At 36.7% G+C, this 19,452-nt stretch overlaps 1 protein-coding gene across 1 annotated transcript in view; it reads left to right on the top strand.

The window, feature by feature from the left end:
* The first annotated feature begins 11,462 nt into the window (after positions 1-11,462).
* The window catches only part of LOC139736517 (uncharacterized), a 90,602-nt gene continuing 82,612 nt past the window's right edge, over positions 11,463-19,452 (top strand). Inside the window, exon 1 of the mRNA XM_071647267.1 lies at positions 11,463-11,680. Coding sequence (XP_071503368.1) covers positions 11,608-11,680 — 73 coding nt within the window. The 5' untranslated portion in view covers positions 11,463-11,607. The remainder of the gene's footprint in view (positions 11,681-19,452) is intronic.

Below are 19,452 nucleotides of genomic sequence, written 5' to 3'. Positions count from 1 at the left end.
ATGTTTCGCTATTACCTTCGTTTTCGAACTTTCCCTCATCTTGCATACATTGGTATTGTCTTCCTTGGAATATGAAATACAATATTTCCTGATAGAAGCATTGCTGATCTGGTTCTGCAGGCAATATTCAACAATCATTATTAGATTCATTTTTATTCTTTTTGTTTGCCATGTCAAGTGTATGGGTGTACAATTATATTTTCATGAAATATATGCCTCATTCTTTTCTCTCTCTCTCTCTCTTTCTCTCCCACACACACTTACACACACATACATACGCTGCAAGTCTTTCTTCTTCTCTTCCAGCATTCTCTTCCATTTATTCATGTCTAAGTCTTTCATTACTTTCAACAATTAATGATGGGATTGAGTAAATGCCATCTCAAGTAGTCTCCAGTGTGAAAGCACTCCTGTAATCGTTGATATTTTAGCGCGATTAACTATTCACGCTGAGCAGCTCACAAACACCTTCACGGCTTCTTGAATTCGTTCTGCACAATATCAACCCTTTCAAAATGTGTAGAGAAAATTGTAAAGACATTTTTGCGGATTTTAGAAATTACGCTAGCCAGAAGCAGCATGAAATGCACAAAAAATTAATGTACTGCAAAAATTTCTCCATTTACAGTACATCTTGTCGGGTTGGAGATTGGTGTACAGACTATTGTAGTCATTCCTGTAAGTGTGGACATTTTCGTTCTCAGCCAGATAATATGAATTTTATGAGTTTTTATTTTGCAGAATCAAAATATGAGATGGTACTACAAGATATACCAAGCAAAAAGATATATGTCGATTTATTTTCACTTTGTGTGAAAATTTCCACATCATAAAAAGTTCCACTGTTACTGTACACATTTTACATGCATCTCTCTCTAAATCAAACTGTGCAAATTTCATCTCTTCCTTTTGTTGTACTCCGTTGTGGCAAAGAGTTCACAAAATAATCTTTCTGCTACCTTAGGTGTGCAAGGTGTAATATCTATGTATAGATTGGGTACAGCTTTTACTTTTGCTTCTTTTCCTTTTAGTGATTTCACTATGAGAAGTGATTTCTCTTTTTCTGGAATAATGACATCAGTAGAAAGATTTTTTTTTTTCTGCATTGAAGTGATAAGAATGCATCTGATTTACAATCACACGTTCTTAACTCTTTCCATTTCCCTGACAGTCTGTTTATTCACAGTGTCAGTAGTATTATGAATTGACAGTTTTGAAGAATGAAATATGTATCAATAACATGATTTTAATTTCTTTTCCAATTTTGATTCAAGTGTGCATTGATTCATAATCCACATGTAAATGATCTATTTGATGAAGTAATCAATATTTTTGTTTAAATTATTTGGCTTTTTAATACTTTATTTTTCCTCTGTGAATCTTTGTACAATCCAGTGGAAGGCTAACTCTTGGGGTATGTTGCCTGAAGAAGAAGTACGATGAGTCAGGATGGTTAGGAGTTAAGAGTTATTTGCAAATACAATGTATTCTGAGTTTGATGTATGGAGTTCAAATGAGAGTGAAGCCTAGGAGATTGAGTTTTGACGCAGCATGCAGGTGGATTACCTGTGTCTGTTTTTGATAGACTACTCAGGGTATGTACAGTAAAGATGCCATTGACTGTGGAGAGAAAAAAAGCTTGTGATCTTGTTAATTATTTTCACTTTAACTTAAAAAAAAAAAGAAAAGTTAATTGACACCCAGAGTGTTTGTTATAATACTTCAGCGTGATCTTGTTAATTATTTTCACAATAACTTTAAAAAAGTTAATTGACACTCAGAGTATTGGTTATAATACTTCAGCATTTTTAATTGAAATGAGTTGATGAAGTTTTCTATTCCACATACAATGTACCTTTTCTGCTCTCTTTACCTTTATTTTGTTTTGGGTTTTTTTTGTCTGCATTCCGTAGTGACTGTCAAAATTGTTTCTGTTTTCATAAATCCTGTATGAATATCAGGCTGCAGTGTCATGTGTAATCCCTATATATTTCCCTTGATTTCTTAGGGGCACATTCATCTTTGCTTTCTTGAATGCTTTTGAATTAGTGATGCTGTTCAACGTTGTAAAAATACCATATCCGTCCATGAAATGACCAAATAAGAAAGTATGTATTTTTCGGATGAAATATTGAAAGTGTATATTGTTTCACAAAACTTGTCGATAATGTACAGAGAAATGAAATGTCATTAAATGTATTGAGAATATTGTAAATACTTGAGAGTACTGAGAATGTAAGTACAGTATTTCAGAATGAACATTGCATGTCACTGTGAATACTTATTTGAGATAACAGCAGCAAGGAGCAATACTACATCGTATGATTAAAATTCAGAAATATTTTGTGCTCGACCAAACAGATGTGTAACATTTGCATCAATTTTATTTTACAGGTTATGCAGACCTGAGTCCGTATGATTTACCTTGAACTAATTGCAAACGAGTAGCCCCACTATCACCAAGAAATCGCTCAAGTTTCTTTTGCATGCCGATACCTGCCAAAGATATGCAAATATTCCGTCCAGTGAAAATGACTTTATGGAAAGTCAATATTTCTGCCCAATGTATTCAAGGTGTTCTGCTTCAGTTTTGCATTAATCTAGGCAAAAGTCATGCCAGTACTGAGATATGCAAGTACAGTATGAGCTGCTTTGCTGAGCTTAGAATGTTACTTTAGAGCCTGTGAATTGAATCCATTTTAAAAGGTTCACATGTTTCTCTGTTTTCAGAGTGCGTTTTACCCATGTGTGCCAGGGACTTCAGATAGTCCTGTCCTGGCTGTAACTGTGCCACTCAGCACTCAAAACATAACCAAAGGTCTGAATAGTTTTTTACTGTCCAGAAATGTTCAAATACACAGACCTCCCAATGATTCTGAATTTTGAGGAAAGAATTTGAATTTTGACCATTCCCAGCTCTTATTTTGGTAGGAGTTTCCTGTTTTTCTGGATAATTTTACTACATACTCCTATGGGAATCACTCTTTCTTTCTTACTTTTGAGCCAAATTATCCCTATTTTCATTTAGAAAGGTTGGGAGGTCTGTAAATAGTATTAAAGCAGGGTGTAGGAATGTAATATACAGTATTTTTAGTATTCTTAGGGTCAGTGAGCTCTACAAGGAAACATTGATAATGCATAACTTCTACACATTCCACACTCCCCCCCCCCCCCCATGCTGTTTATTTCCAAATTGACCAGCCATACTCTACTTAATATTTCAAACTCTCGTCTTTCTTATTGCAGGGTAGAATACAGTGGAACCTCACTATAATGAGATATCTGATTTAGTAAGTTAATTTGCAGTTCCCATTTAGTCTTTTGTTTGTATCCCTTATATAAAGAGATGCCTGATATACAAAGAAATTTAGTGGTCCGAAGTGGCTTGTTACAACGAGGTTCCACTGTACTGCATTTTGTGTAAATACATGCCTTCAACATCAAATACATTATATCATATTATGTGTATATGGCAGCCTTATCTTCTGCAGTTCAAGAAATTTTACCAAATACCTGGTAATGTTTGTACATAACTCAATATGCAAGGTTGTATATCGATGTACAGTGTGTTTTATGTTCCATAGAGTGCCTGTTGTGTTTCCCATTGTTTTCAGTTTTAACATTGATGTTTGAAAAGACTTTTTTTTTTTCTTGTTCAGCAATTATATGATGACCACAAATGAGCAAGCTTACACTACTTTTCTTGAGGTGTTTTCTTTCAATATTAGCGAGCTTTAGATCAGTGATGCTAATGTTCACACCATGCCTCCTCCCGGGCTGAAAAATGGAAACTGCAGCTGTCTCGTGCATATGCAGAGACTCCAACCCCAAGCACCTTCTGATCGGGAGATTCTCCCGCCTGAAACCCCTAGCAAACGGGAGACTCCAATTTGATGTGCGCGAAGTTCCTTGCGGCCGGGGTCCAAGTTCTATGGTTGTAGATGCTCTCTTGTGCTATCTAAGGCTTATTTTTCAACATACTGTGATATTAAGTAAGAAATCATTTCAAGCGGGAGACACAGAGCCAGAGCGGGAGAAATTAAATCTCAAGAGGGAGAACGGGAGATTTTGCAAAAATGGGCTTTTGGCGGGAGATCTCCCGTCGAAGATGGGAGAGTTGGAGTCTCTGCATATGCAGAACACCATTTGTAGCTTAAATAATAGCAGCGTCTTATGCTACACTTATACCATGTTCCCCGCATCCAGGGCAGCCCCATTTGCCTGAAACGTAGCTTGTCGTGGGTACTACAGTAGTTGGGATATTTTCCTTTTTTTCCCCTCCACGTTTTAGTCTTATTCGTTCCAGTCCTTGCTAAAGTGAACGTAGTACACTGCAAAGCTATCAGACACCGTTCTCGCGGCTCCTCGTCGGGCCGCTAAGAACTGCCTCCAAATTTTGTTGTGGCCTGTTATTTGCTGTCACATTTTGGTGCATTCACCCTGCTTTTTACTGCCTAGGTTTCTCATCAGCACTGTGACTGCAGTGGGAATTTTTGACAGTTTAAAAATCTGACACAGCATCCACAGCAATTACGGCCTGTTACATTTGCCCATCCTGTAACATAATTGCATTGTCTCACGTCCATCCTGTTTTGTCCACAGTGGTCTGAAACGTGACTGCTGTGGCCGCTTGAACATGGTGTAAATGTCCATTAGCATTCACATTACAGATCTAAAGCTTGTTATTGTTTGTAGATAAGTATGGTAGAAATTATGAGTCAAGAGATCAAAGTGGATGAGGTATGGACTGTGACGTGTCAGAGTGAAGCCCAACTCTGTGGTAGGGTTTTCTTGAACCCTGTAGCACCAGAATAGCTTGTAGCTGGATGGTGTGTATGTGTGTGATTTGCTTGAATGTGTGTGAGGACGTCTGTGTGTAATTGAAGAGTTTGTTTGCGAAAACCGATAAGTCCAGTTTTGAAGATTTTGAAGTACGGTCTCCATCATAAAGTAGAAAATAATACCTTTTAAATGATATATTGGTCACTACATATAAAGGTACATTTTTGAAGTTATGGTCAAAAGAAGCAAAAAATTCCTTATAATTCTCTTTATTTTTCTTGACCTTTAATTGCAAATATCTCCATTTGGCAAATATGGACTTATCGGTTTTTGCGAACAAACTCTTCAATTAAAAACAATATTTAAAATCAAATAACTGTAGTGTGCTTCCTTCAGTTAAGGCTACTGTAGCCTAAGTAGGGCCTATTACTTTATGTTGACATTAAATTTTAATGAAATAGGTGCAAAAGGATTAATGAGTGGAGTAAAAACAGAACAGGCACCACATGACATGGAGACAGAGATGTACACTTTTGTTTTATACATGTATATAATGTAATTAAATTTCTTCATGGATCTTAAACACACATGAACATAACTGTATACCTAGGTTATTTCTTGCCCATAGGCAGGCATATCCGTGCAGAAGAAAATCCAAACAATGTTACAAAACAAGTTATAGAGACACAAAATTTTTCAAGATTATAAAGATGGCTCATTAAAGGGATGGTACAGTATTGGTGGAGATAAAAATTGGGCTTTAACTTTTTTTTTTCGAGATGCCAAGAAAACACTTATGAAATAGTACAGAGCATATCATTTTAAGAGGAATTCAAAGTTTATTTGATGAAAATCTGGTTTGGAATAGCTGAAACATCCAAAAACAAAGTAAAACAAAACGATCATGATAAAATGTGGGTCCCACACTTTATTAGGATCACTCTGTGTTGGATATCTCAGCCATTTCAAAATAAATTTTCATCAGATAAAAGTTGAAATCCTCATGGAATTACATGCTCTTTCATATTTCATAGGAGATTTTTCACTATCTCACCAAAAAATGATAAAAACTGAAGTTAAGTCTCAACCAAAACTATACGATCCCTTTAAACCATCTCATCAGAGCAAAAACCAGGTAATGTAATACTATTGACAATATATCAATTACAGTTGTATTTAAGTTGATATCAAATAATGATAATTCCAGGTGCTTTTCTAATGTCATGAAGCTATTAAAACAAAACACAACAGATTTCAGGCCTACTCAGTAGTAATCAATATTTTAAAAAGAAAGGGGATCAAAAACTCTCTGATTATTAGTATGACATTCATATTGCACATATTATGTCGTGTGTTTCTTGAAAAGAAACAAGTGACTCGATGAATGAAATAAGTATGAATGGGTGTTCATAAAGAATGACCGAATTTCGAGGAACAACACGGCAAACGACTTTTCATGCAACAGCCTGTCGTGGTAATACATTATAATGTTTTAAACGTAGATGGCGCTTTTCCTAATTTCGACTAGACGTCTTCGCTGTTTACTCAGTCTGCTGAAGGGCCACTGGCGGATTTCTGACGAGTAACCAGACGAAAGGGTACACCGATTCCCTCTTCAACGAAAAATAACAAAAAGAAGAAGAAGAAGAAGAAAAAAAAAAGCCAAATCGATGTAATGAACCACGAAATTTGAAACTGTCTATGATATTATGATTAAAGGGATGTACAGTATTGGTGGAGATGAGAATTGGGCTTTTAACTTTTTGCGAGATACCAAGAAAACACTTATGATATTAGTACAGAGCATACCATTTTAAGAGGAATTCAAAGTTTATTTGATGAAAATCGGGTTTGGAATGACTGAAACATCCAAAAACAAAGTAAAACAAAGCGATCGTAATAAAGTGTGGGTCCCACACTTTATTAGAATCGCTCTTTTTTGGATATCTCAGCCATTTCAAAACCAATTTTCATCAAATAAACGTTAAATTCCTCATAGAATTACATGCTCTTTCATATTTCATAAGAGGTTTCTCATTATCTCACCAAAAATATTAGAAACCTGAAATTAGGTCTCAACCAAAACTATACGATCCCTTTAAGATGTGTTCAAATTTATAGCTCCGTAAAGTGTTAAATCAGCTACTCGCTCCTCTTTCACCCTTTATGAATTTGTCTAGAATGTATCATTTCCATCGAATGATTATTCTAAAGTTGAACGGAAATTACGATAAAGGCTGGAAGTCTGTTCTGCGTAACTCCTACTAAAACCAGCGTCAGTTACAATCCAAACACTAGATCATGAAGGGTGCTTTTCGAATCTTTGAAATTCTTTCTATGTGATGACACTTTTGACGAGGACAGTTCCATCAGAATCATTCAGAAAAAGAGCAGTTGTCCCAAACTTGAGCAGATTCTGAAATGAGGAAAGTTTCAACGACACACAGTCATCATGTGTGTTTATTGTAATCAAAGGGCGTGAATTGATGCGACAGATTCCTGGTAGGAAAATTGTATTTACAATAATTATTGTATGGTACCACTCTGATTTTACCCGATTTCATCTTACTCTCCTCACACTGAGCAGGCGCGTGGACAATAAATTATCATTATGATTTAATTTTCAGGGTTATAACTGTTCAGTACGTAGAAGAAAAAAATATGGCGAATAGCCAATAGTGAGGTAAAACATGAACAATAACTTGACGCATCTTGTTTTAATATACCTAATGATATATCATACATACAGTGATACACAGCTTATGAAGACTGAAATTAGCGTACGCCGGCCGGGATGTTACAGCTAGAGAGAACGTAAAGTTTTATACAGGCTCATAAAACTACAACAACAAAACTACAGTAAACAGCGCCAGCTACAGACAGGGAAAAACATAAATCCCCTTCGGTTGTTTGGATTTGTTGCGGTTTACCTAGTTTATTTTTATTTGCTTTACCCTTGCTTTTGTTTCCCAGCAGCAAAACCTGTATAGTTTCTCTGAATTTATGTTCTTTATTTTTTTAATTTGCTTATTTAGTAATAACAGGTTAGCTGTTGTCGGATATAATGGAATGGTCAGGTTCTTGCAACGGTTATAACGTCTTCTTGTCAGAAAAAAACTACCGACAGTTATTGTTTTTAACTCACATCTCCCCTTCAAAAAAAAAAAGAAGATATTTTTTTGGTTGAAATATTGTCATGTGATGACATAAGCAATTAAGCGGCAGAATGCAGGGTGGTTTGAGTCTGCTGTGCAGCGGCCGAGACGGGTGATAGGTTTTCATTATGAGCTCCCTCGTAGAGACTTTATTTCATAACAATGTACTGTTTGATTCATTTAAGATTTATTATGGGCAGATTTGATGTCAGTATTGTTTGGGAAAATTATTTTTAGAAGGTTCATATTTCCTTTTTTAAAACACAACAAAGATATGTTGTCATAGTTAAAAGAACAATGATGATAAAAAGAAAATAATCATCTACAAACTAAGCAATAACTATCCAAGAAAATGTTGTTTCTTTGACAAGTAAGCCTACTTGCTGCCGTGCCATTCTTTCACGTGTTTGTTTTTTGTTTTTGTTTTCGAACAAGCATTAACTTAGCATCTTCGAAGACAATTATGTTATGCTTTAAGTCTAATATCACTTTTTTTTAAACGGTTTGATGATAGTGGCACACAGAGTTATACAATAAAGGATGGCACTTTATATGGTTATAATACATGATTGTGGTGAAGATCTTACTGACAATCATAATGAATGTGATGATAATGGTTATGATTATGATTATGATTATCTTCATCATTTCTTCTAAACCATCATTGTAATGGCAATGGTAAAGACATGCAATGAAAGTATAATGTTGTCTCCTTAAAATGGAATATTGGTAAAAAATAAAGATTATAATACCTGTCATTTTGCAAGATGTTATTGCATCAGTATACCTACCTAGCAAAATTTTCTACATCCATAATGTTAAAGTAAAAATCTCGTCCAATGTCCTGTGAGTGTGAAGCCTCTCGCAGTGAGGATGATGCCCACAACGACCACGACCACGGCGACGAAGATGATGATAATCATGATGTCAACAATGATGATGATGCCAATATTGCTTGGTATTCAACTACGAGCTAACTCATAGAAAAAAAAAAAGCTCGGTAACAAACTACTTAACAGATAGAATGACAAACAAACAGACGCTGAATGTTCCATGCATGATGAGGTCAGAAAAATGTTATTATTTTCGCTTCTTTAATGCCAACATGATAGCAGACGCATCACGAAGTGTGTATCTTGATAATTTCAAGCAGTAACATTATGTAATTAACTTTCTAATAAAATGTTTGTAGTCATTATGTAAATTTTACCTGATAGGTGTCTAAAAGATTTCGGCAGGGAGAAAGGAAGGAGATGATATTCATGGCCCCTGTCATAAAAAAGGAGGATTATTTTGTATTTCTTGCAGATATTCTAAGTCGGACCTGGAAAACTTTCAGCAAAAGAGAGATAGGAAAAGAAGTAAAACAGACTTAATAAGGCGAAATATCTAAAAAAAAAACAAACAACAACAACAACAACAGCACAACAACAACAACAACAACAACAAGAACCATTATTTTTTTAGCAAGTCATGCGATGAGCTTCTTCCCCCCCCCCAAAAAAAAAAATAAAATAAGTAGGCCAATAGGCCTTTAGGAAATTTCCTAAATCAACAAAATAATTGCTATTTCTCATAAAGCAGAATCTTCTTAAATACTGGGGTTCATCAAACAAATAATATTTCATTCTATACCAACATAGTTTTAAATCATTATTCTCATTGTAAGTGAGTATACTTTTACAGAGGTATAAGTATGGCATTATCATGTTTGAGATAACACTAAATCAAGAATACTGCGCGAACAAATTTAGCAACAAGACTATAAACTTGGGTCAACGAAATACACCGACTTCATCTGTGTCTACATATAGAAACAATAAAAATGTAGTTTCATTTTTTCATTGATGTTTTCAGATTTAAGTAGGGCCTGTAAATGATAAACAATGCTAACACTCTCTTTTAGACCTAAATATTTATAAACTTCCTTCATTCAGTCGAAAGCATTCTTTAGATAAAAGTCTGATAAAGTCAAAACAAAGTAGATCATATTACTGGCATTGTTGTTGGAGGAAACAAGAAACTAAATCAAATGGACAGACTAACGTGAATAAGGGAAGAGTCATTTTATAAGTCCATCAATACTGCAGTGCTTTGTTTTCCATGTCCCGTGATCCACCAATGATCCCTATCAGTCCTAATCGAATCCTTTGACCGAAGGACACGATTGCAAACAACAGTTGTGGTTCGATCGACGACAATAATCATGAATGTCACAAACTACAAAAAGGACTGCCATGGAAGGATGAAACTAGCCAAACGACACATCGCACTGTCTAACAACACAAATCAAGGACGCGCCATCCTTCTCTCTCTCTCTCTCTTCTTTCATAAAACCACAAAATGTAGCCACAGACTCACGAACAAACCCTAAGGCAATGAACATTGAAGACAAAAGGAAAAAGGAATAATATTATTCTTTATATTATGTGAGAAATCTGAGAGCAGTCGATGAGTAAACAAATAAACAGAGGATGTAAGGCAAAAGAAAAAAAAAGCGCAAAAACAGTATGACAAAACGAACAATCGAGATATCATTAATGGTGCATGATTCAACTGCAACTCCTTAGTTGGCCGTCCTGTTTTGTTATCTTTGGAATCATGGAATTTTACAGCTCTAAAATTGTTTTTGGAAACTAAATTCATTTCAAAAGCTATAAATTTGTACACAATAACAAATTCAGCCTTATAGAAAATTCCCCACTGAAAAAAATCTTGCAGATTGGCTGTGTGAAATGAAAAGACGACTTTCAAAAAGGGAATTAACAAACTCACTCACGAGAACAAATAACATTTTTTTAAAAGGTTTCAACAACGTTGAGACTCTACACCTCATTTTTATTATGTCGCTTTTTGTAGCGCTGTTCTTAGTGAAACTAATGTAAATAATTTCTGTTACGTTTTCAAATAACAACAAATATTGATCCGTCTGCTGACCAGTGAAACGATTTTTTCCTGTACAGCGATTACAATATTGATATAATTGAAAATACGACATTACAGTACGTATTTGGACCAACATCCATGTTTTTGCACTTGAAATTGTCTAGGGACACTTCTGTTCCCTTAGTCCCCGGAAGCAAGAGGAGAAAAGAGAAAAAGGGAATTATCTCTAGCGTGATTTGGTGATCAGACTGCGTTAAATCCTCAACCATCAGTAACGGTTGACGGCTTTTCCTTTGGTTCTAACTGTTAGTCAACAAAAGACAAGGCGAAAATGGAGTAACCGAAAATCGTTATCGTCTAGCCTTTCAATTGAGCTCCAATAAAGCAAGGGACAACTGGAAAGTGAAATAGGCCGGCAGACTGTTATGTAATAGATGAAAGCGAGATTCTGATTGGCTGAATTCTTGCGAAGCTGCGTTAGAGCCCTCACCATTGGTCAGAATCTTTTGCTTGGGCGATACGCCGGGCTGATGCTACACATCGATCGGCTACGGCGACATCCATGCGAGCACGCTCGCTCTGCATCAACGTACATCATCCCTATTGAATGAGAGAGTGCAAAGTAGGAGGCGTCGCTAAATCCCGAAGTCGTCTTTAAAGCCATGCCTTACATGACTGTTTTTGCCCAAAGTATGCATCGCTGACCTACGCAATTTCAACGTTCAAGGAGATAAGGAAAAATGCGAAGAGGTGCAATGATCTGAATGAACTGTTCCCACCTGTGATGGCTAGCTTTTTCGTGATATTAGCACTGTTCTCGTGTGCTGCTGTGCCCGTCTGTACGCAGGACCCAACGGGTAAGTTACGGCTGCTCGTTCATAAACAATCTCGTTTCGCTCACATCCTCTGCTGCACTGCACTGCGTGCTCAGCAACGCAGCGCATACGGTTTTTGTTTGACAAAACAACTCGATTTTGAATGTACAGTTACAACATTATCATTTGTTCAAGTGTAATTTATGTAGTAGGCTAGCAGCAGCTGGGGTATGCTGCGGTGTTGCAAATGCGAAATGACATGCAAAAAATACAAAAATATTCTAGATGTCTACCTCGTTTTATCTCCGTCTGTGTGATATCTGCGTCTCGTCTGTATTATTTGATCATTTCAATTCATCAAGATTTTGATACACGAGTTACAGACATGAACTTTTGTGGAAGCCAGCGCTCCACTGTATTCCTTGTAACTCATTTATGATACTGGGATTGAGTGGGAAGTGTAAGAAAGAAACAATTTCTGCTATTATCAGGCTTCTGATAGCCATCTAACTACTGTCCTGAATCTTCCATCTAGATCCTAGAGTAGATGTGATGATGGCAGTCGGGGATTACTAATAATGGAGGGTAATCATCGTCATCATGTAGAAAACGATCTGACACTACTACCCACTTGATGCATAAATGTGGCAAATGACACTGATGATAGAGTTATAGTGCACACTCTACAATGTAGTTTACAATTACATTCTTCCATGCATATATTTCTGTCTATATCCTAAATATGAGATACAGGTGACTGTCACCCCTAATTAATTGTGCAGCAAGTGAACCAGCAGTATTGTCTTACTCAATGTTCAAAGATATATTTCCATAATAGCACAAAAAGATGATGGACATCTTCATGTACTTCTAAGTTGACATTACCAGACCTGACCACACTGTAGATTTTTAGACTAGCATGACAATGTAGACTATGAGTTGTTGGCTTGTTGTAAATCTATGATGCATGCACCCATGTCATGATGTATTAATTGCAGTGGACATGGATTGAATCAATAAACATGACCATTGCCATTGCAGGGTGTTACAATACAAACCCTGTGGTCTGGTCATACTTTCTAATTTGCGGACTAGGAATGGCTGGAGCAACCAAAGCTTGCTTTTTTTTTGGGGGGGGGGGGGGGGGCTAGTGAGACAAGTGGTTGACTGAAAAATCGGTCTGTATCTTGTCATCGGGATATGTTCCGCAGAGACTGCATCAGGCTTCACAAAATCCCCTCCTTATATGTCTACGGAGGAAAGCGATAATGTCAAAAAAAAAAACAATAAAAGACTCCTCCAGACAGACAGATCTTTCTGTCTATACATGTGGTATAGGCCTATATGGTAACTTGCTTGTTTGTCAAATGTGTCTGTTCTGTTTACCCAACAGTCCATTTGGCCCGGGCAAGTAGATCACACTTGTTCTGAATACCCTGCTTTTGGTTGCCATTGTCTGAGAAGTGAGAAGTAAACTATTGGATATTTCATCAATAGATTCAAAGATGCCAACTGTTTTTGTTTTGTTTTGTTTACAGTTTGTACTGTTGTTCAAAAATACTCAGGTTTCATGGAACATACTGTTTTTTTTTCCAAGATGTAATACTACACACTGTACATAAGGTTGTTTAACTGTAGCAAGAGTAGAAATACTGTTTGCCCATCAAAATATGACTTTTCATACCCTGCCTGAGAATATCTGCAATGCTGTTTTAAGGTTAGCTTTCATTGGTTAGAGAAACTGTTGGTAACAATGAGTTGTAATAAAAGGCTGCTGCAGAGTCTTGTAGTACATTTAGTTCTGATATGTACAACATCATGAAGGAAGTCTATTTACATGTAGGATACAAAGAGAAAAGAGAAAGATAGGTGGGAAATAAAGTGGTAATACAGACATTTTATTAAATACATCCATAGTTTTAAGGTCATGTGGTTCTGTCAAATGCACAGTAGACTGAACTATACAGATGAGAAAAAAATGAAACAAAAAGTGATAATTTAGCAGATGTGTTGGCCTTTCACAAGTCATTCCTGAATGTTCATGCTGTTGATAACAACGGCCTCTTGACTATTATAAAAATCCCTTGATGAAATGATGGGGATGTGATTAAGAATGGTATGTAAAAAATGCTATCACAAGTATCTTACAATGGAAGTCCTTTAAGTCTGCTGCATGATGCATTGAGCTGATTGCAACCCCGGGAGAGATGGGTAGACATTTGTGCCAGCTTGTGGCAATGATTACCACACAATGTACACTGTGTACACGCATTTAAATGCAGTTCAATCAAGGGTGTATGTTGTATGCCAGAAATGTGTGTGTGTGTTTTTTTTTTTTTTGGGGGGGGGGGGGTCGGGAGAACAGATACACCCTTCATATTTCTTGATATGGACGTTTGACATTTTCTCAAGTTTCTTTATTTAAAGTTATGGTAATCATTGAAGTTAAATTCAAAACCACACTTAGATACAAACACACACACACACACACACACACACACACATACACAGGGAATGTTTTGTCCCATATAAAACACTCACACTGAAAACCTTGGGGGGGGGGTGGGGGGGGGGGGGGGAGGGGCGAGCAATGACTCCTGCTGCATGCCCCTGAATAAAGCTACACTCTCTCTTTAATAGTACCTTTTACCAACATGATGTTTTATGCTGCATCGTTGCCACTGGCGATGACTGAATATTAGGATTCGCTGCGGCTAGATCAAAAAAAGATAGAGTGCAGCGATCGAACATGGTACGCCCCCAAAGCAAGTTCCTAGCAAGATGGCGCCATCCAAGCTGTGGGGTTGGATGGAAAGTGTTGTGAAAAACTATGTGTGTTGAGTCATCCACAAAGATTTGTGTGCCATGGAGGTAGTCTTTTACGCGTATCAATAGCCCTTGAAATCAATCATTCTGATCAAACTGTTGATTGAATTTAGATTAATGCTGCTGTCATTCTACTAATGCAAGTGTTGGGGCTTAAAATGTACTTAGAATATTGAGTCATATTGACACTGACAGAGTCATACTACTTCTTTTGGACAGTTTGGTGAAGAGGAGATGAGAGATAAAATAGGATATTTACTGACTCAGTACACACAGTTTGTACTTTGCTTTGAAATTTGCTTTGAATTGGAGTTGACTGTACATGTAGGCCTGTGTAAAAATATTGATTTTTCATTAGATACATTGTTATGCAGTTTTAAAAGAAAACTGTATTGCTCAAAGATGAAGCAAATTTTTTCGTTTTTTTTTATATGTCTGAAGACAAGACATTCAGAAACTACGTCAGAATACTAGTCACTTGGTGCATTTGAGTCGGCTTAAAGGCAAACCTAGAAATGTAGCCAGTCATATATCGATAATTACTGGAAAGAAATCCCTCAATGTAAGGTATCAGTGCTGCTTAGCAGTCATCTAGCTGGACAATGGAGGCAAAGCCTGCCAAGCTCCGTGAAGAAGAAGCACCGCACCAGACTTTCGATATCCCTCCACCAGAGAGCTTCCCTTGCCTCCTGTCAACCTATGCTGGGGTCTTCGATGGACGGGAAGACACTCGAGTGATCTCCTCAGCAGTTGTAAGGCCTTTTGGAACACAAAGAGTGTCCTTTCACACGCATCCACTGTATGTAATCCTCCTTTTGTCATGGTTTTTTGCTGCTCAACGTCACTGTAGCAAAAAATCTCAGGGTTCCCTGGAGTCTTACGCAAGATTTTTGTTGTCCGTTGCGGCCAGCGGCTACTCAAGTTTAATTAAATTCAGCCATTGAGTCGCTGTAGTCCTTTTTGTCCTGGCTATTGTAAAAACCTATTTAAACAGGTATTCTCACTGGTGTTGTGTTATTTCTTTGTGAAAGAAACATCTCTCAAGTGTGTCTCACAGGTTTTGCTGTAGTCCCGTTCCATTTTCCTTCCCTTGCATTGTTTTGTTGTGTGGGTTGTGGCTTCTTCACTTCGCCGCACTTGCTTTCGCGCTCAAACTTCTTTGTACTTTCTTTTCGATAGTGGAGTTGGAAAGTCCATGACTACTTCTTGTATGTCCAGTGATGGGCAATCTTTTTTTTTTTTTTGGGTTGTAGAAATGATGTTTCAATCTTGATATATTGATAATTTTGTCGTCTCCATATCTATCCATCATTCAGGATAACAGAATATGAGTCACTTTCTTGATTGCTAGAAGTATGTACATGTATACAGGTTTCAGATTTTACCCCATTCGATGATAATAAAAGAATGGTGACAGAACAAATGATGAAAGAATGATTTGGTAATCATCAGTGGAATTTTGGAAGTAAAAAAATACCGAAAAACCAGACATTTTTACGTTCATGAAGCTTTTATGAATCTCGTGAGGAGCCAAGATGCTCAAATTAGGTGGAATTAACTTGTATGGATGTTTTTTTGTTTTTTTTAATGTACACAAAGCATTGAATGCCAGTGGCAATTCGATGAGTTTCATGCTGCAAAAAAGGCCATCAGCTCCATTGCGCAACAATGTCATGCTGTGAATGTTTCTGACATTGCCGTATGAAGTTTCCCAAATTTTATTTCCCAAAGTTTATTCAAAACCCGCTGAATTGTATTAACTTTCTGTATCATGATAGCGGAAAAGTTTGCAGAAATCCATTTGATTTATGCAGCAGAAACATTTGTATTCTTTTCATGATAAAAAAGATGCATGGAATGAACATTGACAGTAAAGTATGGAAAGTATTGTAAACAAGTAGTTTGCCCAAAACATGTACAATGTACATACAGTCAAACTCGGATACCTCGACGTCGGATAAGCCGAATATCACTTACCTCGGGGGCAAAATGAAAGTCCCGATTGTTCCTATGGAGTTTCCGTGTATTAAAATTCGCGTAGCTCGAAAAAGATAACTCGAAGTTCGGTTACCTCGAAGGGAAATCTAATGTCCCGATCTTAATTAACTTATTGTTTTTCCCAGCATGTTGCTCGAATCGAAATTGTAAACATCACTCAGCATCTGCGATTAAGCGCGCGTGGACAGCGAAGACATGTCACAAATGTTTTCACACTCGATTGTAAATATTCTGAGACCAGAACAATCGCGCGCCCAAGAAGAAATACTCGATACACAGCTGACAAGGAAAATCCCCAACATCCACCAACACACGTGCATGGTATGCACATAGCACCCGTGCCAATGGAGTGCTTTACGATAGAACTACGCGCTACCCTATCATTTGCTTTTCTTTAACCACTGTGTTTTGATTTTTGATCAAGACAGTCATACCGTGCGCGTAGATTTCTCTTCGTTAAACCGTCGGGGCGCACCTGCTTACGTTGACAGTTACATCTTTGCCATTAATCACGCTCCACTGTCAAAACATCAATCTCTCTCGTAGTGCCTTTTTTAAACTATTTTTTTTTTGCCTTTCACGAAGTTTACTTCCCCGAAAACGCAAGCACTGAAACTTTTTTTTCCAGCAGTGCGATTATGAAAATCTGGAAGTATAGGCCAATCACAATATAGAATAGAATACACAGGGCTCCGCACTAACTTTTATCGGGCCACCAATATCATTGATTTTGATTTTCTGGTGGTCGAAAGTAAAATCTGGTGACAAAAAAAAAAAAAAAATCAGGAAAAACAGAAAAACTAAATCGGTCCTACTAAACATAGACAAATTAATATTAAGCATTATTGAAGTGATACAGATGTCCATGTCTAAAACAAATGAATAGAAAATTCAAACATCTTACTCTGTGTTTAAAGATTTGACAAATAGGCGTAGATATTATTATAAAAGTTGATGCCCATATAATGAGGAGGTCAAAACTTACGTTTGAAATGAGAAAATGGGAGCATTTGCTGACATTTGTTAGCATCCGACATTTGTTTAGCATTGTAAAAAGCCGAAAGTTACCGTTATTCATTTCTAAATGTAAAAGCAAACAACCGATATTCATTTTAGAATCTTACGGAGCTGAATACTATCCTAATCCATTTCCAAATGTGAAAGCAAACATCCGCTATTTGTTTTAGCATCTAACTGAGCGGATTAATACCATTAATCATTTCCAATTGTTAAAGCAACAATCTGTTATTTATTTTTGCATCGTACGGAGCAGAATATTACCGTTATTCATTTCAAACATCCGACTTATTTCATCATCGAACGGAGCCGAATGTTACTGCTGTCCACTTCCGAAAGTGAAATGAATCATCTGACAATTATTTTATCATCGCACGGAGCCGAATGTTACTGTTTTTTTTTTTCATTTTTGAACGTCAAGGCAGACATCAGACATTTTGGACCATGAAACGTATAGCTGAATGTTACTGATATTTATTTTGAAATGTACCGTAGCAAATATCCAATATTTTTTTATCATCGTATGGGGCAGAATGTTACTGCTGTTCACTTCCAAACATGTCAAACGTAAAAGCAATCATTCGACATGTATTTTAGCATCTTCCGGAGCTGAATGCTATTGACATTTACTTTCGAACGTAAAAGCACACATCCGGCATTTATTTTATCAGCGTACGGAGTTGAATATTATTGTTATTCACTTCAGAACATCAAAGCAAACATTCGACATTTATTTTAGCATCTTCCGGAGCTAAATGTTATTGCAATTTACTTTCGAACATAAAAGCAAACATCCAGCATTTATTTCATCATTGTCAGGAGTTGAATATTATTGTTACTCTTTTCCGAACGTCAAAGCAAACATCAAACATTGATTTTACTATTAAACGCAGCTGAATGTTACTGTTATTCATTTCGAAATTTAAAAGCGAAGATCAGACAGTTATTTTAGCATCATATGGACATGATGGAGCAGAATATTACTGCTATTTTCTTCCGAACATAAAACGATCATCTGACATCCATTTTAGCATCTTCCGGAGCCGAATGCTATTGCTATTTACTTTCGAAAGTATAAGGAAACATCCGACATTTATTTAACCATCGTACGGAGTTGAATGTTATTGTTTTTCATTTCCGAACGTCATAGCAAAAATTCGACATTTATTTCAGCGTCTTCCGGAGCCGAATGTTATCCTTATTCATTTCCGAACGCAAAATCAAATATCTAACATTAGTTTTAGCACCATACGGAGCTGAGTCTTATCGTTATTCATTTCCAAAAGTATGAGCAAACATCCGACATTTATTTTAGTATCATACCGAGTCAAATATTACCGTCATTCATTTCCACAATTAAACGCAAAACTCTGACATTTATTTTAGCATCTTACGTAGCCGATTGTTACCGCTGTTCATTTTCAAAAGTAAAAGCAAACATCCGACTTTTTTTTTTTTTTTTTTGGTGGCGCGATCGGGCCACCAAAATCTTTATTTCTGAAATTTTGATTTCATTTCCGATTTTCACTCAATTCATTCATATAAAAGTTGATTCAATTCAAATTGACAAGCATGCAAACAATCAGTAGGCACTATAACAGACACCCATGTTGAACATCGATAAACGTCGAACATCGATAAACATCGGATAAGTCGAAGAAAATTCGACGTACGCGTACCTCGAAATTCGCGTACGTCGAACCATTTTCTTCAGTCCCGACGAATTCGAGGTATCCGAGTTTGACTGTAGTTTTTTTTTTTTTATTTCAGAAGTGGCAATGCAGGGTTAAAGGAGGTGGATTAGTAGAGGTTTGCTCTAATTTTCAAGCATTTTGCTCTTCAAAGTGAGAATTAGACGTATAATCTGTGAACTGTACACCTACAAGCAACTCCGGTCAGGATTTTGGGTCAAATAGTGAAGGACAAGGGTTGACTTCATCAAATATTCTCAGTTTTCCCTTTGAGCGGTGAAA

Source organism: Diadema antillarum, unplaced genomic scaffold, assembly GCF_040938485.1.
Source record: "Diadema antillarum isolate AM-2024a unplaced genomic scaffold, OU_Dant_1.0 seq00000651_RagTag, whole genome shotgun sequence".
NCBI classification, from domain to species: domain Eukaryota; kingdom Metazoa; phylum Echinodermata; class Echinoidea; order Diadematoida; family Diadematidae; genus Diadema; species Diadema antillarum.
The sequence above is the reverse complement of the archived record's forward strand: the minus strand, read 5'-3'. Positions and strand labels throughout refer to the sequence as shown.